At 40.0% G+C, this 27,723-nt stretch overlaps 1 protein-coding gene across 4 annotated transcripts in view; it reads left to right on the top strand.

The window, feature by feature from the left end:
• The first annotated feature begins 7,688 nt into the window (after nt 1-7,688).
• The window catches only part of fbxo10 (F-box protein 10), a 47,575-nt gene continuing 27,540 nt past the window's right edge, over nt 7,689-27,723 (top strand). Inside the window, exons 1-3 of one of the 4 annotated variants that reach the window (XM_048528012.2) lie at nt 7,689-8,032; nt 14,442-15,032; nt 18,848-19,708. In XM_048528012.2, coding sequence (XP_048383969.1) covers nt 14,442-15,032; nt 18,848-19,708 — 1,452 coding nt within the window. In that variant the 5' untranslated portion in view covers nt 7,689-8,032. Of the gene's footprint in view, nt 8,033-8,090; nt 8,417-13,711; nt 13,800-14,441; nt 15,033-18,847; nt 19,709-27,723 lie in introns of those variants that run through there. The other 3 variants (XM_048528010.2, XM_048528013.2, XM_048528014.2) reach the window with 3 other exon arrangements.

Genomic DNA, 27,723 nt, shown 5'->3' with positions numbered 1-27,723 from the left:
CAGATTTTTGTATTCTGTTCTTTAAAAGTACATCTATAAAATCATATCATAATCAAAGTCATCAATGTTTTATGAGAGTGAGACTGTATTTGACAAATTTTGTGTTTTGAAATCTAGCTGGTAGCATAGATAAAGGGAAATCTGTAAATGTAGTCCATTTGAGTTTCCATAAAGAAATCTGATAAGCCACCAAGAAGTTAAAATGCAAGATAAGGGCTCATGGAGTTGGAAATAATAGATTAGTGTGAATAGAGGATTGGTTGACAGACAGAAAGCAAACAGCTGGGATAAGCAAGGATGTTCAATTAATGGCAGGTTGTAATAGACTGGAATACTGCATGGATTAGTGATGAACAAAGATGCAGATAGTAATGTATCCAATGTTGATGGAGATACAAAGCCAATTGGGAATGTAAAGACGGCATTTTGAAATATTTCAAAGAGATAGAAATGGGTTAAGTGAGTGGATAACAAAATGTCCGATGGAGTACAGTGTGGAGAAGAATGAAATTATTAGTGGGAATAGAGAAACACAAACATTTTCTAAAATTAGGAAAATCCATAAATATTGATGTTTGGATGCAATGTGTGTAACCATGGAAGGAACACAGTTAGTTAGCATGCGGGTAAAGCATGCATGTTAACCTTTACTGCAGGGGATTTGCGGTACAAGAATAAGGAAGAATTGGTACCACTGTAAATGGATTTGGTGAAACCACACTCCGAGTACAATGCAAAGTTTTGACCTTCATAGTTAAGGAATCTTGAGGCAGCACAATAAATATTTATTTGATTCCTTCCTGGGATGGGAGGTATATCCTATGATGGGAAGCTGAGTAATTTAAGCCTACACTTGCTGAAATTTTGAAGAATATGAAGCGACATTATTGAAGTGTGCAGGACTCTGTCGGCTGGCACTGTTCCTACTGAGGTCATTTGTTTCGGTTAGAGAATTGAGAAGCTAGGGGCACAGTGTCAGAATCGGAAGGCAATCATTTGGACTGAAATGAGGAGAACTTTCTTCACTCAAAGTGTGGTGAATCTCTGGAATCGTGTACCCTTGAGGTTGTGGATACTCCATAAGTTAATAAGTTTAAGATTGAGATAAACAGATTCTTGGTCTCTCAGGTAATCAAAAGATATTGTGATCAGGCAGGTTAGGGACAGCCAATAACCATGATCATATTGAACGGCAGAGCAGTGTCCGGGTGTATAGTCTAGCAGCATTTGGTGACAACAGCTATTCGGTACACTCGGGCTTCTGTTGACTTGCAGAAGTATTTGTTGTCAAGCATACATTGCTGTAAGTTAGGGAAGTTGAGCTGACATAGTTGATATCATGTTGAATCTCTTTATCAATAGGTGCATTTCGAGGGGGTGACTCCCAAATTATAAGAAGTGCTCAATGTATTCCAGATTTTCTCCTTCAATAAATGTGGCCAGTGAAATGTTCAGCTGACTATATGTGGGTTAATAAGTGAATTATATTGTGGCAACATTCGAGGACAACCCACGTTTCTTGATTCAGAATTCAAGAAATCAAGTGAGGCTAGCAAATCCGCTACAATGTAGTGATAACACCGCAGTCATCTGCAAACTGCGGATTGTGTACGTTTATGGTGGTGAACTTAGTTTTGCCACAGAAGCAACAATGTGACACTTGGAATACTGCGTCCAGTTCTGGGCGCCCTATTATAGGAAAGATGTGGATGCTTTGGAGAGGGTTCAGAGGAGGTTTACCAGGATGCTGCCTGGACTGGAGGGCTTATCTTATGAAGAGAGGTTGACTGAGCTCGGTCTCTTTTCATTGGAGAAAAGGAGGAGGAGAGGGGACCTAATTGAGGTATACAAGATAATGAGAGGCATAGATAGAGTCGATAGCCAGAGACTATTTCCCAGGGCAGAAATGGCTAGCACGAGGGGTCATAGTTTTAAGCTGGTTGGTGGAAAGTATAGAGGGGATGTCAGAGGCAGGTTCTTTACACAGAGAGTTGTGAGAGCATGGAATGCGTTGCCAGCAGCAGTTGTGGAAGCAAGGTCATTGGGGTCATTTAAGAGACTGCTGGACATGCATATGGTCACAGAAATTTGAGGGTGCATCCATGAGGATCAATGGTCGGCACAACATTGTGGGCTGAAGGGCCTGTTCTGTGCTGTACTGTTCTATGTTCTATGTTCTATGTTCTATGTTCTATGTTCTATTTCCAGCACAACATTATTCAATACTGGCATCAAATCAAAGGGCTGTTAATTTTTGGTGAAGTGAATAGCCACTGTTAAATAGATTGTGAATAGTATGGTGGCCACCATTTGGCTGTGCTTGACCACAGTCCAGATTTTAAAGCTAGCTGTTTCAGATCTCCCATTCAAGATAGTTTCAGGAATGTGCTAGCGATCTTTTGGAGCAAAACTCAGAGCCTAGTGAGAGAAAGGCTTTGATTATGTTGACAAAATAGAGTTGATGATCCTCTGGACAATCTTGAGTATGCTGCAAAAAAAGACTATGTTCTCTGCAAGACTGTACACAACACTATGTTTATGGATTTCCTCAGCCACAGGAAGTTGGTGATTCAGGACAATGTTTGTCAGGACCAGACCATTGAGTATAGGAGTTGGGACATGGTTGTGGTCAAGATGTTGGGACGGCCACATCTGGTGTACTGTATACAGTTCTGGTCACCCTGCTGTAGGAAGGATATTAATAGATTGGAAAGGGTGCAGAAATAATTTACAAGGACGTTATCAGGACTAGAGGGTTTGAGTTATAAGGAGAGGCTGGATAGGGTAGGACTTTTTCCCTGGATCGTAGGAGGCTGAGGAATGATCTTATAGAGATTTATAAAATCATGAGGGGTATAGATAAAGTGAATAGAAAAGGTCTTTCCCTAGGGTGAGGGATCTCAAAACTAGAGGGCATAATTTTAAGGTGAAAGGAGAAAGGCTGAAAATGGGCAGAGGCGCAACTTTTCACACAGAGGTTGGTTTGTATGTGGAATGAACTGCCAGAGGAGGTAGTAGATGCAGTTACAGTTACAATATTTGAAAGATGTTTGGACAGGTACACAAGTAGAAAAGATTAAGAGAGGTATGTGCCAAGAACAGGAAAATGGCACTAGTTTAGTTGAGGAAACCTGGTCAGTATGGACAAGTTGGACTGAAAGTTCTGTTTCCGGTCTATATGGCTATGACTCTAAGAGGAAAAACCACAATAGTTTCCACAGCATTGTTTAGGTGCCTTTTGAAGACAGGTACAATTGTCACATTCCTGAAGGTGTGGAGAAATTCTTTCATTTTTCAATTCCATAGGATGGGTACATGGAGTCTGGATGTGAGCAGAAGTCCAGTAGTTTTGAAGACTTCAGCTGGAAAACCATCAGGACTGCAGACTTTGTTGTTCTTCATTTGTTTGAATGCCCATTGTAGCTTTCCCATTGATAGGTAATTCATTCTGGATTCTATCACAGAGTATCTGGGGATGGTGCGGAGAGTACATAGCCATTGTGGATTCATACCCGAGTTGTTCAAAATGTTTTCTTCTAACGATGACACATGGAATTGTCATCCTTAGATAGACGGACTTTATCCTTTAAATAGATGGGATAATGGGAACTGCAGATGCTGGAGATTCCAAGATAATAAACTGTGAGGCTGGATGAACACAGCAGGCCAAGCAGCATCTCAGGAGCACAAAAGCTCCTGAGATGCTGCTTGGCCTGCTGTGTTCATCCAGCCTCACATTTTATTACCTTTAAATAGATGAATGTTTTATATTGGAGACATGGAATATGACTGTTCTTTAGACATTAATTATAGTTGTGTCGCGTTGAATTTCTCTGGTGAACTGTACTTTTAAAAATCTATCTCACTCATGAAGAAACAATTCATACTTCACATTATTCTTCCCAGAAGACTATCCTCTAATTTTAGCAAGGAAACAAATCGTTTCAGTCCACAGTGAGAGATGAGATTGTAAACAACAATTCACTTGTGGGAAATAACATCATTCCAGAAACACCATAACACTTACCAGGTTATAATAGAATATAAGAAACCCAAAACTGTGAAAGATTGCAGGCTGAATATTCTTTGAGCAGCTTTAGTGCCTGCTTAAAAACCTACAGCCTGCCTATTCATATGAATGAGAGAAGCTTGTTGCTGAGTTTATCCCAAACTATTAAGATTAACATAATGCAAATGGAAATGAGCCTTTTCTATGTTTGATGCTACAAATTCATTTATAAGAGCACGGACTCAGTACATGTAGGCCATTCAACCCATCAAGTCTGCTCCACCATACAAATCTGATAATCATCAAATCCACTTACCTGCCTTTTCTCCATAACCCTGGGATTCCCTTGCTGATTAAAGATCTGACTGTCTCAGCCTTGAATTTCATTTCACACATAATTAGAGACAGTCCCAAAACATACCAAACTAGTTCAATCACTTCAGTTAAGTTGTTCTTGGCCTGCATTGATGCAGGATCTCGTCTGAAAGACTTTCTCTATTGGATGTAGTGTCACCAGCTGTGCATTTACTCTTGTTCTGTTTTTATTCCAGATTCTAGTAATTTGTTCCACAAACCATAACTAAAATTGCACCAGGAGAATTGTCAGCCTTTAAATAAGATGCAGTTAGTGGAACATTGTTGGATAACAATTAGTTTGGCAATTTTTGTCCCACTTTAGTCCAATGGTGTCCTTTCCCATTTAAGTTATATTTAGGCTTGTCTGATTTTCTGTTGATCCTCCCTTTTGTCTTACCCATATAGCTGTGACATTGTCTCATCCCGGTTCAGGGGGAGTTCATCTCATTGGTGTACCTCCTTCATGCCCTAATTTTGCTGAGTACCCAAAAAAAGCAACTAATCATTCTCGAGCTTACATTTCAGCTTAAAATTAACTAATGGAAAATAAGGAAATGGCAGAGGCTTTTGAATAATTATTTTGTATCTGGCTTCACAGTAGAAGTGGCGAAGGATACTGAAAAATCAAGGGACCAAACAGAGGGAGAAACTTCAAACAAGCACCTTACCTGAGGAAAAAAGTGTTAGGAAAACAAATGGGGGAAAAAATTGTCCAGCAATTTGAACTTTATTAAAATTTGTTCACAGTCATTGCAAGCTGGGATAGTACAGTAGCACTTTACTGCCCAATCCCAATCATCCTGGAGGAGGTTGTGTGAGCTGCCTTCTTAAACTGCTGCAGTCCCTGTGGTATAAGGACACCCACAGTATTATTAGGAAGGGAATTCCAAGGTTTGACACAGTGATAGTACAGCACCGGTGACCTGATAGTTTTATCCCAAGTTCTTAAACAAATTGGCTGTGCATATAATGGATGTATTTGTTATAATCATCCAAAATCCCAAAGAGTCTCGACAAGGGATTTTTTGTGAACGGAAAGTAGTGTTGTATGGAGCTCGGTTTTTGGGTACTTTGGTGTTCATGATATACAGTAATAGTTTAGATTTAAATGTAAGAAGTGTCATTTGGAAATTTGTGACAACACAAAGTTGGCCAGTTAATTGGTAGTGAAGAGGATGCTGTTGATTTTAAACGAATATCAATGATTTTGTTGAGTGGTCAGAAAAGTTGCAAATGGAATTCAATCTGGAGAATTGCACATTTCTGCATTTGAGGAGAACAAACAAAGCAAGGGAATACACAATAAATGGGAGGGCATCGAGAATGTTAAAGGCAGTGGCAGACCTGGGAGAAAATGTTCACAGTGTCTGAAGGTGATAGGACAGGTAGATAAGATGGGAAAGAAGGCATGTGGGATGCCTTCCTTCACTGGGCAAACTATTGATTTTGAGAGCAATGACTTAATGCCAGAGCTATGTAACACGCTGGTTAACGCACAGCTTTTGTGCATGGTTCTGGTCAACACATCCCTTTAGACAAGACAGAGAAAACTTGCAAGAATGTTGTCAGGACTCAAAAGTTATAGGTAGGAGGGAAGGTTAGTTAGGCCAGAGCAGTTTTCCATAGAACAAAGGTGGCTGAGGGCTGACTTTATCAATGTGCATGAAAATAATGAGGGCCCTGGAAATAGTAGATGGGAAGGCCTCTGTTTCGCCAAGTGGAGTGATCAAAAATCAAGGCACAATTTAAGTTGATTTGTAGAAGAATTAGAGGTTATGGGAGGACATGTTTTCCACACAGAGGCTTGTGGATGTCACTGTCCCATTTGGCAGTTGAGGTGGAAAGGCTCTGCTCATTTAAAAGCCACCTGGACCTGCACCTGAAATAGAGTAACCTGCAAGGCTACAGACTAGATGCTGGTAATGTGATTAGAATGGACAGTGAGTTTATTCAGCAGGCGCAAACACAGTGGGCTGAATGTCTCCTTATATATAACTTTCCTATTGTCCATAGCTCCTTAAGGATAATAACTAATTCCTTTCCACAACGTGTTGTTTTGGACTGTCAATTCATCTTTGAATGTCCTACATGCTCTTATAGTAAGAGATTTGTTCTTGATGCATTCAGTCCATCCTTTCATCTCGCATTCCCGCAACAGGATGGAACAGGAACAAATCTTTTCTTTACAGCAGAGAAGACTGAGGAAGGACATGATTGAGGTGTACAAGATGAGAAGGTGTATGGACATCGTAAATAGAGAGCATCTGTTCCCCGTGGTTGACAGGTTAATCACGAGGGACCATAGTTTTAGAGTAAGGAGCAGGAGATTCAGAGGATGGTGGGAATCTAGAATGCATTGCCTGGGAAGCTAGGGGAGGCTGGAAAACTTACAACCTACAAGAAATGAACACAATATAATAAAATTCAAGGATATCGGCTAAGCGCAGGAAATTGAGACTAGCATGCCTTGAGTCGTAATTATATCGGTGCAGACTCCATTGGCCGAAGAGTTCTTTCCGCGCTGTATGACCAAATGACCCTACAAAAAGTGTGAAGGTAAAGTCACATGATTAATGTTTACCATTTTGGAATTGTACCTAGTGAGTGTATAGTTTTCCTCTGCAAATTTAGATTCACCTGGATGAGTACCACTTGGTATTACAGAATATCCAAAGATAATAAATTTTGAGGTGTTGATTTTCTACCCTGCAATGCTGTCGACAAGTTTAAATTCTTGCCGTCGGTCAAAAAGTATTGGTAGGATTTGAAGATGCTCTGACTGTCACGTTCATGGGGACCTTCCGGAATAACTTACCTGGCAAGGTTAATGGCTTGTGAACTTCTCAACAATAATTGCCCCAGTGTTTCCATAGAGGAATATTGACTTCTAATTCTTGTAGTGGCGACTTGGGGAACAGAAAGGGAAAAGGTGCCCTAAAATTTTATTTTCAGCGTGAGGTTTGAGGATTTCCTGGCGGGGAAACTTGGTCTAATTGAAAGCTTTTTAAAATGTTTGCTATCACAGTCAGCAAATAGTACCGCTGTGACAAAAATAAATGATTCAAAATAGGTAAGCATTAATGATTCTTTTCTGTGTTCAAAGTAACTGCTTAAAATATTACAGGTATTCACTTCAGCTCTGATGCGTCATCCAGACTCGAAAGGTTAGCTTGCTCTCTCTCCCTGGATGCTGCATGACCCGCTGTGATTTGTTGTTTTCAGTTGAGATTCCAGCATCTGCAGGGATTTGCTCCTAAAATATTAAACAACTGGCTTTATTTTTTTCTTTAAAAAAAATCAAGCAGTGGGTAAGTGTAGTTGGACAATAATCTGTTGGAAGACGGAAAAGATGATTCGTCTGCGAAGGTTGATTTGTGCATGACCCATGAGCATGTGTAAGTTTATTTCAAACGTGCCTCAGTTGTATCTACAATTCCATGCAACCTATTTAGTGAAACTACTTGGAACCAATGACGCGGCGGTGACTCCTGAAGCGTTCGTGACTGAGGTGCGATTAAATCATATTCAATTCCCCCTGAGAAACTGTCAGCATTCTGAGTATTCGGTGCAAGTCTAACTTTTCGAAAATTGCACGTTGGACTGAAAGTGTCAGGGTTTGCAGCACGCCCTTTGAATGGATTTTGTTTGCACTGACGAGATCAGCCGGTGAGTTGCTTGATGTGACGGTATCTTCTCGCTTTCGGGTTGTCTTGCATTGCTTTGCCTTTTGGAAGCTCTCCGCGGTTCATCTCCCTAACGACCGTGCGGTTGCTAGGTGATGTCACCCGCGGGCCGGGCCGGGGCTCGGGATGCCCAGCGGCGGCGGATCGTGGCGTGCGGGGGCGGAGGGAGCCGGCTGCTCGGCCGGGGCAGGCAGCCGACTCGGCTCGCCGCTCTCAGCTGCTGTGGGGAGGCGATGGAGCGGCGGAAATCGGGAGGCGGTTGCTGTGGCCAGGCCGGGCCGAGCGGAGAGTGAGAGTCCGCGGTTTCGGGCTGCGGGCGCCATGTGTCGGCCTCACTGAGGAAACAAAAGATGAACAAAGCTACTCGGTATGAGTTGGGCCATCAACCCTACCCCGCACCTCCCGACATATAACTTTGAAATCGGCACAAACATACTTTTCTAAACGAAGTGTCAAGTGAGAGCAAATGCGCAGTGAGAAATCTTTAATTTGAACCCACATTATGTGTGGGTGTCTCCATGCATTGTTTATATATGTATAAAATCAGTGATTCCCATGCATTTTCTTAAAAGTATCAGATTCCATGCATTTTGCTAGCAGCTGAGGGCAAGGCAAAATGCTCCATGATGAAGCCAATACCTCACCGAAGGCGACCATTGGGGCCATCCCTAACACTGGGTCCTGTTCGAGGTGTCCAACTAGTTCCACACTCCGGTTAATGCTTTCCAGCATGCAGTGTTTGCCTTTCAAGTATTTATTATTTTCCCTTTTGGAAATTACTACTCAGCCCGATTTCACCGCGTCCCCACCCCTCGTTTTCGGGCAGTTTATTCAAGATCATGCCAACTCGCCCCATTGAAATAAGTTTCATTATGTCCTGTTTTCTTTTCCCTCCAGTCACCTTAAATCTGTTGTCTGGTTCCAACTGTTCTGTAACTTGGAACAGTTTGTACTCCTGTTGAAGTCCTTCATGATTTTTGAGCACTGCTAACAAATCTCTTAATTGCTGTGCTGTAAGGAGGACTATCCAAACTTTGCCAGTCTGTAATCCCTGATAGCATTCTTATAAATCTCCTTGACATCCTAAGGTCTTGGAATCCTTTCTAATTGTGCAGTTCCCAGAGCCAACATCTGAGGCCAAGTTAGTGCTTTATAATGTGACCAACAATTTTCTTTTCATTTAAAGAATCTGGACAGAGAAAAGGTGTTGGATTCAAATTCTAATGTGCTGTTTCCAAATATCCCCCTTGTCTTAAACAGTATGCAATACGAATACTTGTTCTGGACATTCTGTTAGGTAATTTGACAAGGGAATGCAATTGGAACTTGGTAACATGAGAGAACTCTTAAATCCTCTCAATAATAACAGCTCTTTAATGGGTGAACTCATGAACTTTTTTAGCTATAAGATTGAAATACAGTCCCAGTTTAATATAATTGTCAGAGAAATCAATTGTGGTTGAAATATCTTGTAACGTTTTGAAAAATATGATCAAACGTTTTAAGGATAATTTAAAAAATAAGTGGCCCATTTAAAACAAAGATGAGGAAATATTTTTTATTTGAGAGTTGTGAATTTTTAGAATTGCTTTTGTCAAAAAGCAGTTGATACAGAATATTTAAATATATTTTAAGGCAGAAGTGGATAGATTCATGATTACCAATGGGATAAAAAGATTTGTTAGGAATGTGCAAGAATGTAGGGTTGAGGTTAAAATCAGATCATCCACAATCTTATTGAATGGCAGATTGAGCGACTTACTGTTGCTCCTTGGTTGTAGGAAAGTTTTTTTGTTTTTAAGCTATTAAGCGATATCTCACACTTTTTATCTTGGAGTTATGCTTGCTGAGAAAAGGTAACTCTAATCAGTAATTCAGTTTGGAACTCTTCTGCATAGAATGGTTCAGCACAGCACCTTTCTCTCTGTGTTTATGGAAGGCTTGGTCAGTAAAACCAATTTTTGGGTTGCTTCTTGGCAGGAAAGGTTAGTCAATAATCTGCTTATGTGAAATATGTATAGAATTCTTGTTTTAAGCCCCACTTTGCATACTGTGTATTGTTCTGGTCTTTATTTAATAAATAAGATATTGATAGGCACTGGCAAAGGAGCAAAGAAGGTTTGAAGTTAATACCGTAACTGTGAGCTTATAGTTCAAGAAAGACTGAACAGGGTGTGGGCTGAGGAGTGACATAACAGGTCTTTGAAACTCACGAAGGCATTCAGTCAGGTTGATGAAGAGAAAATTGTTCTGATTCTGGTGTGATGTAAAGTGTAGGATTTTATATATATAATATATATGGATTTTTTAATATAGATATTTGTGTGTAATTGATTTTAGTGTTTGTTTTGAACACATGTATGAGTGGGTTTAATGTATTCCTGGTGCTTTTTTAAAAATTTAACTTGTGTGAGAGGGAGTCCTGGGTTGATAATGGGAATGCAGTTGGGAGAGTTTTGAGAGTGAACAGAGTAATTACTGAGGAGTATCAGCTTGCTTTCTGTTCAGAAGGATTAGGGGTTTGTTTTTGCTTAGATTTTGTAGAAAACTTTGGAAAGCCTTTTGGTTTCCAGTTTGCAGAGGTCATGGTGGAAGTTAGATGTTTGAAGCAACTTCTTAGGAAGAAAGGAAATAGGTTACTTCAATGTAAGGAATTTTAGAGTGAAAGTTCTAACCCAGAGGTGTTTGGTTGGAACCTGGAAGGTGTTATTTGAAGCTGAGAACTGACAGCTCCTTTGTGTGACTCATCAAGCAAGAGGCTGCCCAAATCTCAAGAGTAGGTGTTGAAAGAAACAGTTATGTTCAACTTAGAGATGTGATATAGAAACACATTCTCTGGTATTTGAGTATTGTAAAGGGATTGTGTTGGGATGTATTTTAACATGTTTTGAACTCTCTTTCAATTTTTTATATATGAAAAACTTTGCTTATTATGCAAAGGAAAAGAAAATAGAATAAACTTCTGATTTATTGTTAAAATTAATGTGCAACATAGTATGCTTGTTTTGGTGAAAGACCACCTCATTAAATATGATCGATCAAGCCAGACATTAGTCTGGAATCTTACTTTGTTCAGGCAATAACATCAGCTGGGATTGTAGTGTTGGGGAATCTAAAACTAAGGATAATAAATATAAGATAATCATGAATAAATTCATTGAGCACAAATTAGTTTAAAATAAGGTTTTGTTGGTCTAGGAGCACACCAGTAAATCAGCATTGGCGATAACCAACAATTTTTGAATGTGAATTAGGCTACGGGGAGCAGAGTTTTGTTTGAGCTTAAGTGTACTAAAGGTGGAAGTTAGGAGGATAATGAAGAAAGTCATGTCTAGAGATAACATTGTTAAGGATGATGTTTAATCTGCAAATGAGCTGAGGCAAGAGTAGGTATATGTAATCTTTCATACGCTGCAGTAGGCATTCTTTAGTGATTGGAGGTTTTGGAATTGGAAGCATAACTCAGAGTCAAATGGAACATCAAGGTTCTGGTTCAGGCAGTGGCCAGGGAGAGAAATTGAATTGAAAGCTAGGAAATGGGGTTTGTGGCAGGATCTGTGATCTTTCCATTATCTCACAGGAAGGACATTTTCATAACCATCTGACCAGCATGACCAACCAGCGGCATTGTATTGTTGAGAAAGATGGCACCGAGGTAGAGCTGTTTGCTGTCAGGAGATACGTGAAATCTGACTTGCTTTCAATTTATATTGTGGAGAAGCAGCATGTAAATGAGAAGTAGTAGGAGTTGCAGGATGGATCTTTGAAGATCTCTGCGATCATGATGCAGAAATAAGAAGATAAGTCATTACAAACGCTTCCCTGCCTGTTACTAAGTGAGGATAGTCCTACCCAGTTGGACAGAGTTTGAGAGATGTTCGAGAACAGTGGTGCAGTCACTCTGAAGACCATAAGATGTAGGAGCAGAAATTAGGCCATTTGACCCATCGAGTCTGCTCCACCATTCAATCATGTCTAATATTTTCCTCAACCCTATTCTCCTGCTTTCTCCCCATAACCCTTGATCCCCTTGATAATCAAGAACCTATCTATCTCAGTCTTAAATGTACTCAAATGAGCTGGCCTCCACAGCCTTTTTATGGCAGTGAATTCCATAGATTCACCACTCTCTGGCTGACGACGTTTCTCCTTTATCTCCGTTCTAATAGGTCTTCTCTTTACTCTAAGGCTGTGCCCTCGGATCCTTGTCTTTCCTACAAATGAAAACATCTTCCCAACATCCACTCTGTCCAGGCCATTCAATATACTGAAAGTTTCAATTAGATTCCCCCCTTATCCTTCTAAACTCCAATGAGTATCGTCCCAGGGTCCTCAAATGTTCCTCATTTGTTAAGCATATCTTGTCAAAGGTTGCAGACTAGCCAAGAATGAGGACCAAGTTAATTGTACCAGTACTAATTTATGCTGAGATTGTGAAAGACATTATATAAAAGCATGTTCTATTTGGTGTAAGCTGGTTCACTGGTACAGTTTTATAGGTTACCGTGCTCCAAAAGGCTTTGGTGAAAAAAGTTGTTGCTCATAGCCTGAGCTACATATTTATTTATTCCTGCTACATATTTCATTCTGACACTATTTTCATTAATGACTTGGAAGTGATCACACAGAATCTGAGAGTTATTTTTCACAGTTGCCAGTGAACAATCAATCAGAGGCAATCTTCTGACTATGTTGGATTGGATCCTGATTGAAATGATTATAGCCGTGTAGACTACACGGATTTTTTGAGTTTAACTTGCTAATACTCAGAAACTTGGTGTTAAGTGAATATTCTCAAACAACAATAATGGCTCTGAGTGTAAGTGAGTGTTATATTTGGTGTATTGTTATAAATCCATTTCTGTACCTTTTTTCTGAATTGTAATGGTGTTTATCCAACAACTAAGTCACGATATGTAAGTGATCCAATGCTGAAGTTCCTCTGACAGTCTGATAAATATTTCAAATTAAACTCACGTTTGACATCTTTAAGAATTATGTATAGTAAGAGATACTGAAAGTATTGGAGAGGATTGAAAATGTGTTAAATTTACCAACTATGTTGACCGTTGTCCCTTGAGGTCAGTTTTGCTTCTGAATGAAATCTATACTAGGTGTTACGTCTCACTGGGGTAGTGCATTGGAAATTAGCCCTGCTATCCCCGGAGTCATCACAAAGGTTAAGATTTTGCAAAGTACATAATTCCCCAGTTAACCTGATTTTCAGTCCCAGGTTCATGGACCAGATTTCCACACTTAACAATAATTATATTTGTTATTAATTAAATAAACTGTTATGAACCATTAGATACAATTCTACTATTTAAAACTCTAACCCCTCTTTTAAACCCCCTCTCTATACATGCAGATGGACAGGAAAATAAAACCTGGGCAGGGGGAAAGATTAGGAAGACAGTTCAGTGATCACTGTTTAAAGGGATGGCTTAGATGATTTTCATGCTTACCTGATTGAAGTTTCTTGATCTTCGTTCTGATACTTTCACTTGTTTTCAGGAGACATGTGTGACTAGTTCATAGTAATGAAGGCCTCTGCCATATTAATTAAAAGTCTCAGCTTACAGCAACTGTTGAAGGAGAAATAATTGCTTCAAGTTTTAAAGGTTTTTTTTTCTGCAGAGAACAGATATAACTCCTGAACCTGTGGAGATCTGATGACCTGTCATTACCTTGCTTTTACCCCCAAGTTATTCAACTACCTGAGAACCCATCATGTGGATGTTGACTGACAGGTATAAGGCTTTTGTCATCAGTTACTCATCACTGGGTCCACAGACCAATCAGCTGCTTGTTATTGGGTAAATCTCCATTCATACACAGCCCTTGGCACCAGCTGATCTGCAAATCTTACACCACTGTTTGAACCAGGAGCTGTCTAAACAGTCTGCACAATGAGTGGCATTGGAAAGATTACTTTCTTTTGAAAAAAGAAGTGTAGCAATCCTTTAACAGTCTTGATTTTTTTAAACTGTTCTTTTCCCATTATATCCACAATCAAAACTACGGAAAAATGTAAAGGTGCTGTGAGACTTAACTGGAAAATCTAGGATGACACTTCAATGCTCAGTGTTTCATTGTCCTAAAATGGCATCTTTTCGATGCAAAAAGATTCTGTCTTCCTGTTTGGATGGATGTAGAAGGTTGTGTGCAGCTATGTTAAAAAAGAGCATCGGTGTCCTGTGTCATGTATATTGCCTAACTAACATCAGTAAAGCTGATCAAGTTGTCATTCATTTCATCGCAGTTTGTGCACAGAATTGCGTATGTAATACGTTATGCTGTGCTTCATTGTCTTTTGTTAGTGCTAACAAAATGTTAAAGACTCAATGACTCTATATGAATGCAATTTTTTTAATAGACTGTTTAATTCGCAGATGACGATGGAGATCAGTGGTCTCCCACTGGAGTTGTGGCGCCTGATTCTAGCCTATTTGCCTCTCCCAGACCTGGGTCGCTGCTGTGTCGTGTGCAGAGCCTGGTATGAGCTGATTATCAGCCTTGATAATACTCGATGGAGACAGCTGTGTCTTGGATGCAGTGAGTGCAAACACCCAAATTGGCCGAATCATCCTGATGTTAAACCTCACTCCTGGCGGGAGGCTTTTAGGCAACACCATTTAACTTCAAAAATCTGGACCAGAAATGCACAAGACCTGGAATCCTCAAATTGCTTGTATTTATTTAGGCGGAAGAAGGATAGAAAAACTATATTTGTAGGTCCAACAAGTGAACATGTAAACCTCAGGAGTGCCTTAGCAGTTGCCAATGTGTACGATAAGATTATTATTTTACCTGGAGTATATGAAGAACAGAATGAGGTGACGTTGAAGGTCCCTGTGGAAATAATTGGACGTGGAAAGCTAGGGGATGTGGCACTCCTTGTTAGTTTTGACCAACACTGTCCAACTGCACGGCTATGCAATCTGGTCCTCATGCCCGCATGGTTCACACCTGTTGTGTACAAGGTGAGCAGTCATTCTCGAATATCTAATAGGAATTTAGCAGTATTTCAACTAATGATTCCTAAATTGACCTGCAATTCCATTAGTTGCATGCTGTAATATTCATCAAGTTGATGACTAATCATATCAGATAGCCTCAATAAATTCATCTGTAACAGACCTAGCAATGGAGAGCATTGTTCCAAATTACCTATTCTTCTCAGACATGCAGCATTTACCATATGTCATAGTTTCAGGTTGCTCATATACAGTATGATTGGTGGCTGTTCCTCTTCCTAATTTAAGTAGCTTGTTTCCTGAGGAGGAGTTCTTTCACCTTAAGAAACTGAGATTTCCACACGGGATTAATACGTGGTGCTGCGAGGTATTATATCAAATTCTACAATTCAAGTTGTATTCCAGTGCATTCAGTCCCACCTCTTTAAACAATTGAATACCATGATCATTTTAGAATGTGAAGCTAGATGTGTTTTTCACTGTGTGACCATTTGTAACATTCAAGTGAGTGGTGTCAATACTTGGGAATAGAATCCATACTGATTCCAACTCCTTGGTGTGAGAGGGCACTGCCAATCACTGACTAGCACCACGAGCTACATTTCCTGCACCAGCCACCCTGAGCCAGATTGTCAGTTTAGTATCAGACTTGAGTTGAAAGCCAGTTCCTAATTTGCATTGTATTAATTATTTTATGTAGGGTCTTTGTCCTGGAGAGGAGATGGTTGTCCTGGTAGTCTGGATGAATTTGAAACCAGGTTTGAGAAAACCAGAGACTAGAGTTTCATCTAATGTACACCCCAGTCCCAAGAAAATGTCTTGAAGTGAGAGGCCTTCTATCAGTATGCTTACAGTGATCATCCTGCGGCTGTACGCTGCAGTGCATTCTGAAAAGGAAGGTTGAGTGAATGCTACAAAGGCTGTGGTTGCCTGGCCTTCTATGAAACTGCTGGTTTATGGATTTAATAGCTGCATGCTCAATCTGGCTTATTGTGTACTTTTCCTTGCTGAACTACATCCAATTTCCGACATCTGAGAGGTTTGTGGGTTTAGGTTACAGTAGTAGTATAAATCTGCCAGATATTAAAAGTTCTTGCCTTTTTGCCTAATAATTGTTGGATTTAAATCTGGTGAGGGATTGGAAGGGTTTTATTGGCTAATGGTGTTGTCTGCATCTACTACTTTTTGTGCTGTCTTGGCAGTTGGTTAAAAGTAGACTGTAATCATAAGGGCCCTCACATTATTCTGGCCTTCTGAAAAACAATAACCCATAAGAATAGGATTTACTTACATTTGGAAAAATATGGATTTATTAACGATAGGCAGCATAGCTCTATGCAGGGAAGAATATGTCTCTCAAACTTGATAAAACATTTTGAGAAAGTGACAAAGATGATTGAGGGCGGGCAATACGTGTTGTTTATATGGACTTTAGCAAAGCCTTGACAAGGACTGTTGTGGCAGGTTTGTACAGAAGGTGAAGTCACATGGGATCCGCAATCAGCTGGTAAGATGGATACAGAACTGGCTTCGATGTAGACAGTAGCGGTGGAAGGAGAAATGGTAGATGGAGTTTAATCTGGACAAATGCATTTTGGAAGGTCTAATGCAGGAAAGAAGTATGCTCTAAAATGGCAGGTTGGAGCAGAGATGGCAGAAAGTGGTGTTGGTTATGGTGTTGTTATGGAAAAAATATAGAAATGGAGAGAGCAATTTTTTGCCACTTTTTGAAAATTAGAATTAGAATTATTCACAAAATGGAGCAAGAGGTAAATTCATTTTTTTAAAAAAAGTTCACTCATGGGACGAGGGTGTCGCTGGCCAGGCCAGCATTCATTGTCCAGAGGACAGTTAAGAGTCAACCACTTTGCTGTGGGTCTGGAGTTACATGTAGGCCAGACCAGCTAAGGATGTTTATTTCCTTAAAGGACACTACTGGATCAGGTGGGTTTTTCTGACAATCGACAATGGATTCAAGATCATCATTGAACTCCTATTTCCAGATTTTTTTAAAATTGAATTGAAATCCACCATCTGCCATGGCAGGATTTGAACCTGGATCCCCAGGACATGAACTGGGTCTTTGGATTAATGCACCATTGATAATGCCAATAGGTTACCGCCTCCCTGACTTCAGTAAGTATTTACAATGTGTTTTTATACCAGTCCTCAGCTATCATTATCTCCAGTAGCTAGCAGCAATGTCAAGTTAGACTTGTCAGCTCATAGACCACCAGCAAGGGAATTCCTATTTTTCACTCAGAGTCCTAACTGCCACAGCTCTTGAATCTGGATAAACGATGATATAGATATCTCACTAGACACAATGCTGTCTTACTTCTGTGACTGTGGTTATGTGTGATGAAGTTATCACTAGGTCACTGTGATTATACCACTGAGAAGATTTACTGCCTTGGTGCGGCACGTGAGAGGATGGGAATCTTATAGTGAGTATTTTGCTTCCTCTCTTTTAAAAAAGCATCACCCTCTACATTGTGCAAGTCAGGAGTGTAGTGGAATAATCTCCATTTGTCTGGATGAGTGAACTTCACCCACAAACCAGAAGCTTTGCACCATTTAGCTCAAAACAACTAGCTTGATTAATACCCTCTCCACCACAGATATATGTTAAATGGTTGTTATCATTGCACAGTGTCACAAATTGATGGGGTAGAGTTCAATTTTTGTGCAGTGCCACAAGTTGAATAGTGCATGTTTCATTTTCCCCATTTTTTTGCATGATGCATGATCACACTGACTAAAGATTAAGAAAATGATCCAATCTGTTTTCCTCGCACTACTTTACCCACAAAACTGATAGTATATTTCACCAGGGTAACGTTTGCACCCCACTTCGTAAATATGCCCATGGACGTTGCCTTTAAGGGGTGCTTGTTACCGAGGAGAGTAAGGATAAACAAAATACTAAGAAGGTTATAGAGTAAATGCTGATGTCTCTGGAGTTAGAAAAATCCCTATTCCCTATTGCTTTCTGTTTATCAATGAAGGTTGGTTAGCACAGCTGACCAGATGACTAGATTGTCGTGCAGAACAAAGCCACCAACTCAGCTTCAGTTCCCCCAACTGGTCGTGATAGTTCATGGAGTCCTTCCTCTTTATCTTAACCCATGTTTATGGAGTGGTTATGTAATAGTATATAACCAATTGTCTGTCTCTAATAAACATGCCTCTGGATCTTTGTAGACTATCGCTTCTTATATTAATTATTAAACGTAATAGTTTAGTTAGTGCTTTGACACAGATCTTGCTAAAATCAGTTGACATGTAAAAGTTAGTTGGGTGAATTTGGGGCTGCACAATTATTTAATCACTGAAAAGTCACAACCACTGTAAGTCATACGTAGTTTCACACCTGAATTCCTGAAGTATGTTTCAGCCGCACAAAGCCCTTTGTAGCGAAATGAGGAAATCATAAAAATCAACCTTGGATGATTTGGGAATTGTTTGTGTAGACACAGTCTACGTCAGCTTATTGATTACTGGACTGGACAAGGGACCCAGAGACTGCAAGTTAAAATGCCATCAATAAATCTGGTAAATTGTGGGTGAGAGTCAGAAACATGACTGTGTAAACTGCTGGCTTGTTTGAAAACCATATGGCTTACCTGATGTCCTTCAGCAGGGGGGATTTGCCATTTCCTATTTGGTTGACTCAATGCTTTCTGAGCAGGTAGGATTGAACAATAAGTGTTGCCATGTCAGTGAAGCCCCACTCAAAGAAAGGAAACCGTAAAGAACAGTCTTAGTTTAACTTGACATTGATGAACATACATGTTGACGTTGTCACTTTTAATCAACAGACAACGTCCGGCCACGTCCAGTTTGACAACTGCAATTTAGAAAATGGGCAGCTACAGATCCACGCGCCTGGAACCTGTCAAGTGAAGTTTTGTGCTTTCAGCCAGTCAAGCATCAGTTTCCACAATGTAGCTCTCAGCATTATTGAAAACTGTGAGTTCAATGGGAGCGAGAGCACATCAGTGACTGTAGAGGGCCCTGGTTTGACTGACAGAAACTGGGCCTGCAAACACCTGGCCGTGGCTGCCAAATCCAACTCCATTTTGAATGTGCCAAGCCAAGCACTTCCAAATGCTTGTAGCTCTGAAAATTATTGTCAGCATTCATCGAGCAGCTTTAGAACATTTGAATTGAACGATAATGTGTCTGGTTCACGTCGCGCTTCGGCCTCCAAACAAAATGTCCAGATACCCTGCGTGAGAGATGGTCAATGTAATGGAGACGGATGTGTTACAAAACGGAGTCCTTGTGAGGGAGATGCAATTACTCTAGAGACTGATTACAGTGACAGTGAAATGAGCACATACAGTGAGAATGAAGACGATGAGCAGTCTGTGTATAAACTCTCTTACCAATCCCATGGCCTGAGTCGTTTGTTGGCAAGGACCAATCCGTTTAGATCTCAAAAAAAGGGATCTGACCTCTTGCAAATGGATTTGGAGTTAAAAACTCTGCAGAAGGAGCTGCAGAAGGATAAAGAGGCCCAGGTTCTTGCCAGCAGCCTACATGGCTGCTTAATCCGGAAGTGCCTGTTTCGGGATGGGAAAGGTGGTGTGTTTGTCTGCAGTCAAGGGCAAGCTAGACTGGAATGTAATATCTTCAGAAATCTGACTTACGCTGTGCGATGCATCCAAAATGCCAAGGTACAGTTAAGAATAGTGATTTCAATAGCACCTGAGCAAAGTTCAGAGTTTTTAACATCAGGCCACCTCTTGAACACTTTGGGGTTTTGCAGTTTGGTGGAATGTGCAGATGCTTGAAGGATACGATTTAGTGCTGTGAATTATGCCATGTGGAAGAAAGAGAATAAGCAGTGATATGGCCCAGTTTTAAATGGGGTTCAGGACCAGGAAAGCGTGGGGTTTATGTACATAAATCTTCGAACATTCCAGAACATGTCTTTAAGTTTTCTTTTTAAAAAGTATACAGGATCCTTGGCTTTATTGGTTCAGAACAGAAATGATGAAGTTATACTAAATGTTTCTAAAATGCTGAAGTGTTAGATCAATTTCTGGGCACCATACTTTAGGAAGAATGCCAAAGCCTTGGAGAGTGCAGAGAAGCATTTACTAGGATGACATCCCTCAACTATGAGGAAAGACTTGAGCACCTGGGCTTGCTGTCCTTAGAGCAGAGAAGGTACAGGGGAGTTTTAGTAAAGTGTTTACGTTTTATGAAGGGTTTTGGTAGAGTAAATAAGGAAAACTGTTTCCATGGAGAAGGGTGATTTTTAAAAAACATCCAGACTCGAGATAAATGGCAAAAGAAGGAAGGAGTGTTTTGCTTTAAACACGCCAAGTTGTTATGACATGGAATGCACCAGCTGACTACATAGCGGAAGTAAACTTCTTCCAAATTTTCAAAAGGGAATTTGATAAATACCTAAAGTTGGGAGAGTGAGACTAAACAAATAAACATTGCAAAAAGCCTGGGAAAGTGCTGAATAGACCAAATCAAGACTATGGAAATTCAGCTTTCAAAAGTTGCGTTTTTTTTAGAAAATGGATCCTTGCGAGAACAGAATAATTCGGAGCAGAAGTAAGCCATGCAATCACTCTCAACCTTGCTCTGCATTTGATAAGATTGTGGTTGTTGAGACTGTGATCTCAACTCTACTTGCCTAGTGGCCTTTTCACAACTATCGACTTCCCTCATTGGTCTAAAATCTACTTAATTCAGCTGTGAATGCATTCACTGACCCAGTCTCCACTGTTATCTGGGGAACTCTGTAAGTGAAAAAACAATTCCCCCTTATCTCAGTCTCAAATAGGAAATCAGTAATGTTTATTGGTTGTCTTCTGGTTCCGGTCTCCCCAAACGTTTAAAAATCCTCTCCACATCCAATAGGTTAAGCCCCTCAAAAACTCATCTGTTTCAGTAAGGTTATATCTAATTCTTATCAATCTAATGGGTATAAGCCAAATGTGCTCAATCTTGCTTCCTTCCTAAGAGTCAGTCCAGTGGTCTGTCTCTGCACTGCTTCTAACTGATCGCAGTGCTATAGACTAACAAAAGGCCCTGCACTGCTGTAGCAACACTTCCCTGCTTTTATATTTAATTCTCCTTGTCATGAAATGCCAACATTTTGTTTGTCTTCCTAATTACCTGCTGTACCTGCATCTTCCGTTTTAGTGATTTTGTGTACTAGGATACACTGATCCCTCTGAGCCATAGAATTTTGCAGTCTCTCCCCATTCAAATGACATATTGCTTTTTGATTAGTTTTTCTGTCAAAAGTGGCCAAGTTCATATTTTCGGTTCATATGTGGAATGAGGTGCCAGCGCAAGTGGTGGATGCAGGTACAGTTACAACATTTAAAAGACATTTGGACAGGTACATGGATAGGAAAAAAATAGTGGGATATGGGCCAAACACAGGCAAGTGGGACTAGTTTAGTTTGGGAAATCTGGTCAGCGTGCACTAATTGGAGTAAAGCGTCTTTTTCCATGCAGTATGACTCTGACTGTTTCCTCTTGAAAACGTACTTTCCAACTTCTCTTTGCTACCTGTGTCACATAGAACTAAATACAAGAGTCTCTATCATCATTGAAGTGTCCTGCATTCAGTTCCCTATTTAGTTATAATGTTATACAGATAAGTAATGGCCCTCTTTCTGTCTTAAAAGAGCTACCTAATGTTGAGGAGTAGTTAGACATCTCTCCACTGTCTGTCCAAATGAATCTGGGCATCAACTGTTGATGGATTGGTACATGTCAGGTGGTGTGCAACTAAACCTAATCCCTTCCTATCCCCTATATCCCAATGGGTACACTTTCCAAGACAGGTAAAGGATAGGGAAGAGCAAGAATATTAGCTAAATCTTTGTTTTTGTTGGATTTTCCTTTCGTTTGTGGAGGGCAGAGATCAGTATTATTCTTTGACTCGACACCATCCAGGACAAAGCAGCCCGCTTGATTGGCACCAAATCTACAAGCATCCACGCCCTCCATCACTGATTCTGAGTAGCAGCAGTGTGTACTGTCTACAGGATACACTGCAGAAATTTACCAAAGATCCTTAGACTGTACCTTCCAAACTCATGACCATTTCCATCTACAAGGACAAAGGTAGCAGTTACACGAGAACACCACCATCTACAGGTTCCCCTGCAAGCCACTCACTTGGAAATATATTGCTGTTCCTTCAATGTCGCTGGATCAAAATCCTGGCATTCCCTTGCTAATGGCTGTGGGGGTTAACCCACTGCATGTGAACTGCTCACTACCTTCTCAAGGGCAACTAAGGATAGGCAATGAGGGATGGGTAAATAAATGCTGGCCAGCTAGTGATGCCCACACTAATGCACCAGAGCCTGGGGTTAGTAGTGGTAGGCATCTGTCGTCATCGGGTTGTGTCATTGGATCTGCTGCCAGGTTTCATATCATACTTTTGGGATGATACTTGAAGTAGAACTAAGAAAGCATCGCACTGGTAGAGGTACTTTTTTTTCTCATATGGTTCCACCTTGCCCTTCTTGAGTGCGTATAAAACTGGCAGCATTTGAAGAACATCAGACTAGTGTTCAATATTTATCCCTCAATTAACATCACTAAAACAGATTTTTTGTTTATTCAATTGTTATTTGTGAGATCATGGTGTGCACAAATGATTGTCAAGTTTCCTACATTTCAACAATTTCCTGAGGTTGTGAAAGACTGTGTAAAGAAATGCATATTTTGCCTTGCTGTGCAAATTTAGAGGCATCCTAGCAACAGACTTTTGCTCATGGATTTTCTTCCTCCAAGCTCCTGAATGGTATTTTTACTCATAAACTCCTGAGGAGCCCACGGCTCCTTGTTAGAAATGGCTATTCTAATGGAACAAACTGTCTACTATGGACAGTTCTGGCAATAGTGAGGTTAGTTTTCCTACTAATCTTGGGGCTCAGTACTGTGGTGTGCAACCAAATTCAAATTTCCCTTGAGTAGTGTTTTTGAAAAACCATTTTCAGGGACAAGATTAGTAAATTCTAACAATTACAGAGATAATTACCAACCTATACTTTGGCTGAGGGGAAATCATTCCTAAAGCCCAGGTTTATGTCTTTTAAATCTATACAAAGCCCTGCGCAAACATTTTGTTGACAAAGGTTGCTATTGCTGAACCTGGAATATCTGATGCGAGGAGATGGAAATATGCCCGCTCTGGGATCTGGTTTTATTGCGTCTAGAATATCAGATTTTGGATATTTTAGGATGTTTGTATTTATGGAGGGAATGAACATGTTCACAACCTTAAGATGTCCCTCAGTGGGCTTCACAGTCGATGAAATACTTCTGAAGCATGCTGTCTTCAAGTTCAATGACTGGATAGTCTGTTTTTATTCTGTTAGGTATAAGAATATTATTCTCTCAACATTAGAAAGAACACATCACCTTCTCTTCGAATAGCATTTTACAAATTTTTACATCTGTTTATTCACTTTTACATTTTGTTTATAGCGTAGATCAGGATTATTATCTCATGGAAATGTAAGAAATAGGAGCAGGTGTAGGCCAACTGGCCCGTTGAGCCTGCTCTGCCATTCGATAAGATCATGGCTGATTTTCTTCCTGGACTGAGCTCCACTTACCTGCCTGCTGTGTTCATCTAGCTCTACACCTTGTTATCTCACCAGAATCCTTACTTCCCTTAGTGGTCAAAAATTTATCTTTGACTTAAAAATATTCAATTAGGTAGCCTCAACTGTTTCACTGGTCAGGGTATTCCACAGATTCAGCTGAAAGCACCTGTTATGTAGCATTCCTTCAGCAGTAAAGTGCATTTATACACGTACCCTACCTTGTTTATTAACTTGTAAAGAAAATGTACAGCCTTTAAACAAACAGTCGGTCTGTGATCACTTTTGATGCTGGTTCAGTAGTTTCTTCTAAATGTTGGATGTGAAACATAGCACCGAATGATTGCACAGTGGGGCACAAAGTTGCATCTGATAATCTATCTGTTGACCAGCGTCTGTCAGCAGTGCCCAATTCAAGATGAAGACTGTACTACTGACAAATACTACAAGTTTGAATGCACAGTTAGTCATATATGACAGTTGAGGAAGAGGAAAAGAAAACAGAATGTGAACTAGCTGGGAAAAGAATTAATGAGATAGGAAGAAATGACCAAAAAGTTTCTTTCAAAATTCATTTGTACTAAAGTGCACTAACTGGTCTTAGGATTGGTTTAGCTCCTCCATTTATGCAATTGAGGCTAAGAATGCAAGCTGATTGATATGACTAGTTTGCAGAAGAACATTGTTTTTCTGGAAATTAAAGATTTTTGACAGGCTTGAACAAGTTAGTTGAATTCACAAGATCAGTCTAGTATTTTCCAAGGTACATACAAACAATGTTTAAAAAGGAAATCTGGCCTTTTTTTAAAATTCATAAAATCCTGTAAGGAAATAAATTCTAACTAACAATGTCACAAAGTTAACCCTTTCTATATACTTTTGACTAACCTGGTGCTGGCGAGAAAAGGCTTAAAGCAATACGTAAGAATATTGGACTCATCAGCAAATCTGCTTTAAATAAACATACACAAATCTGGCAGGATCACAATGTAATGTTTAAAAAGATAGCTTCATTTAAATTTGAGATACTAGTATTCAGACCAAACGTCTGAAGAAAGGCCTTTCATACAGGTATAACACAGACATTCATTAAATACAATATTTAAAGGTTGGTCTCACTCAGTCGGTAACATTATTAGAATCATGGAAACCAGACAGTGCATTTAAAAGCTATTTAGCCCAACCAGTCTGCACCAACCACCCCCACTGCAGAGCATCCCAACCAGACCCATCCTAGCCCTGTGTTTACCATTGCTAACCCACTTAAGTTGTACATCCCAGGATAATTCAGCATGGCTAATCCACCTAACTTGCACATCTCTGGACTGTGGGAGGAAACCGCACCACTTGGTGGAAACCCACAGACTCCAGGAGAACATGCAAACTGCAAACAGACAGTCGCCATAAGCTGGAATTGAACCCAGGTCCCTGGCGCTGTGAGGCAGCAGTGCTGACCACTGACCTACCATTCTGCTCGTGTCTTGGAGCTAGAAGGCTTTTGTCTCAAAACTCCAGGACCTGAGTACATCAGCTAGCTTCAGCACACAATATGTAATGTGTTCTACAAGGTCAAGGGTGTCATCAGGTGGATGCAAGAATTCCACAGCGCTGTTCCATAAATGGAAGTTCGCTTGATATTGCAGTAAAAATTCCTCCCGTAACTAGCCTAATTCATCTGTGTAGCATTTTCAAAAAATCCTGAAGATGCAAAAAATGAATTCTGTATTCTCCCTTTTTACAAGTTCTTTCTGGAACAGTGTAGGCCCTTGGAGTTCTGTGCTCTATAGGTCTGTTTGAGTAGACCTCTCCTTGTTAAAAGAATGTACTACAGTTCAGTTTTCTTTTTCCCACAAATTCTCAATACTTCATCTTGTTCTTGATAATTTTCTCTCTCATAAGCCTTTCCTCACTGTTGTGTGGCTGTTTTAATTTGAACAGTACATCAAGAACTGTTCATTTGTGCACACATTTTGAATCCTTGTTTGACCCTAGTTTTTTGCTGTTTGTGGTCTGCATCATTGCTCACTCAGCTTTGATTTAAATGTGACGCAAATTGAGGTCAGTTTAAATATGTACCAAGTATTCCTTAATTCGAAGTGGTTGAATTTTCAGTGATAAACTCTTACCATTATAGTGTCACATTTTTATATCCAGTAATCATATATTTGTAATTATGACAGCAGCAATAGTCAATAATGTATGATTTAATTATTGACACATGGCTCTGAAAAATATCAAAGAAATTCAGCCTCTTCAAATATTGAATTCTAGGATATTGTAACACGAAATAAGATCAGAGGTAGGTCATATATCACCGATGCCTGCGTCATCATCCAATACAATCATCTCTGATTCTTAGCTTCAAATTCATTTTTGTGCCCATTCCCATCTCTCTGGGCCTAAAAATCTGTTATCTCGGCCCTAAATTTCTTCAGTTATGGAGCATCCATGATCATTTCAGGTTGAGAATCATATGCTGAGTTTGGTAGCTGATCTTGCACTTCTTTGCATTGATCTCCATGAGCCACTGCTCTCCCCACTATTGCTCCCTCTCATCCTCATAACTGAATGCACCTCTTATGTCATCTATAAATACAGATATTAAATCCTCTCTCCCTCCCTTCCTCCCTCCCTTCGATATAACTGTCTTGGAACAAGTCTCTTTACCGTCCTTGCCTGCATGTAACTCCAAACCCATAACAATGTGCTGACTCCTGACTGCCCTCAAAGCGGGTTCGCAAATCATCTGTTCAGGTGAAATTAAGGAAGGGCAACAAAGGGCACCTATGTTCCCTCTAAGCTGTGCAGCTGTGGGAGGTTCTGCATACCTCGATCGGAGTGCAATGCATTGGCTTCTTGTGGCAGAGCCTGCGTTGCACCAGAACACGGAGGTACCTGCAGCGAAAAAAAATTAAAGCGAAGACTGTTTGCCATCAGTACCTACATTCCATGAAAGACTAAGGAAAAAATATTTTGAATCTGCATTGTTACATCTAGCAAGGCAATTTTCTTTCCTGAGGTACAGTGCCCTAAGCTGAAAATACTATCCAAGCAGGACTCTACAAGTGAAGCTTCACTTCCTTACTTTTGAAATCTAATCTCTTCAAGGTAATGATCAGTACTTTCCATGGCATGCTTTCACTGCTTTTTGTACCTGTAGGCAGACTTTTAATGATTTTTGTGTCCTCTCTATTCTTCTAGTATCTCACCATTAAGTAGATCTTGCACTTCTCCACATTTAACTCCATGAGTCATTTCTTTTCCGTCACTTCAGCTCTCTCAGAAATAAACAACTGAATGTGCTTCTTAGTGTCATTTGTGAATTTGGATATAAATCTCTTCCTTCGTGCAATATATTGAGCTATAATGGTAAAGAACTCTTCTCAGTACAGATCTCAGACAGCACCACTTTATCACATCCTGCCAAAACTCAGTATATTTCCATTATGCCTACTCTTTATTCCCTTCAGCCCAATTAAACATCAGTTCAGCTCAAAGATTTGCCTCCAATTCCATATCCTGTCATTTTTACAGAAGGCCACTCTCAAACCACGGTATATAACTACCCACTTTTGAGAAATCTTAGAATCGTAGTTTGAAGGTTCTCCTTCCACCCACTGTCCTTTCCACTCCCATTATTTCCTGACCAAACCCAGTATGTGATACATTCTTTGGCTACAATTTTACAATTTGTTGTAAAAGCAACTTTGAAATGGAATGAAAATTCAAGACATTTGAATATTAATAGTAGTAACTTGCGTACAACTTTATAATGAAACATTTCTGACCCATGAAGTAAGCAAACAAAAATTGACACCAAGCAAAAAAAAGGTCCTTATTAATGATGACAAATGGCTTTGTGAAAGAGGTAGTTTGAGGTTCTTAAAGGAGAGGTAGGGTGAGGTCCAGGGTGTTCCAGAGATTAAGGACTTTTTGGATGAAGGCACAGCCTTCAATGATGAAATGAATGAAGGAATTAGACAAGAGTTTGTGCAAGAATGCCACCAAGAAGCCCATGCTTGTGCTCCCATTTGTGTGAAATGTAACTGTTTATTGAATTAATAACATATGAAATTAGTGGGTTGTGAACATGAATG

The sequence above is a fragment of the Stegostoma tigrinum genome, chromosome 3, assembly GCF_030684315.1.
Source record: "Stegostoma tigrinum isolate sSteTig4 chromosome 3, sSteTig4.hap1, whole genome shotgun sequence".
In the NCBI taxonomy this organism is placed as follows: domain Eukaryota; kingdom Metazoa; phylum Chordata; class Chondrichthyes; order Orectolobiformes; family Stegostomatidae; genus Stegostoma; species Stegostoma tigrinum.
This window is presented reverse-complemented; position numbering and strand designations above follow the sequence as displayed.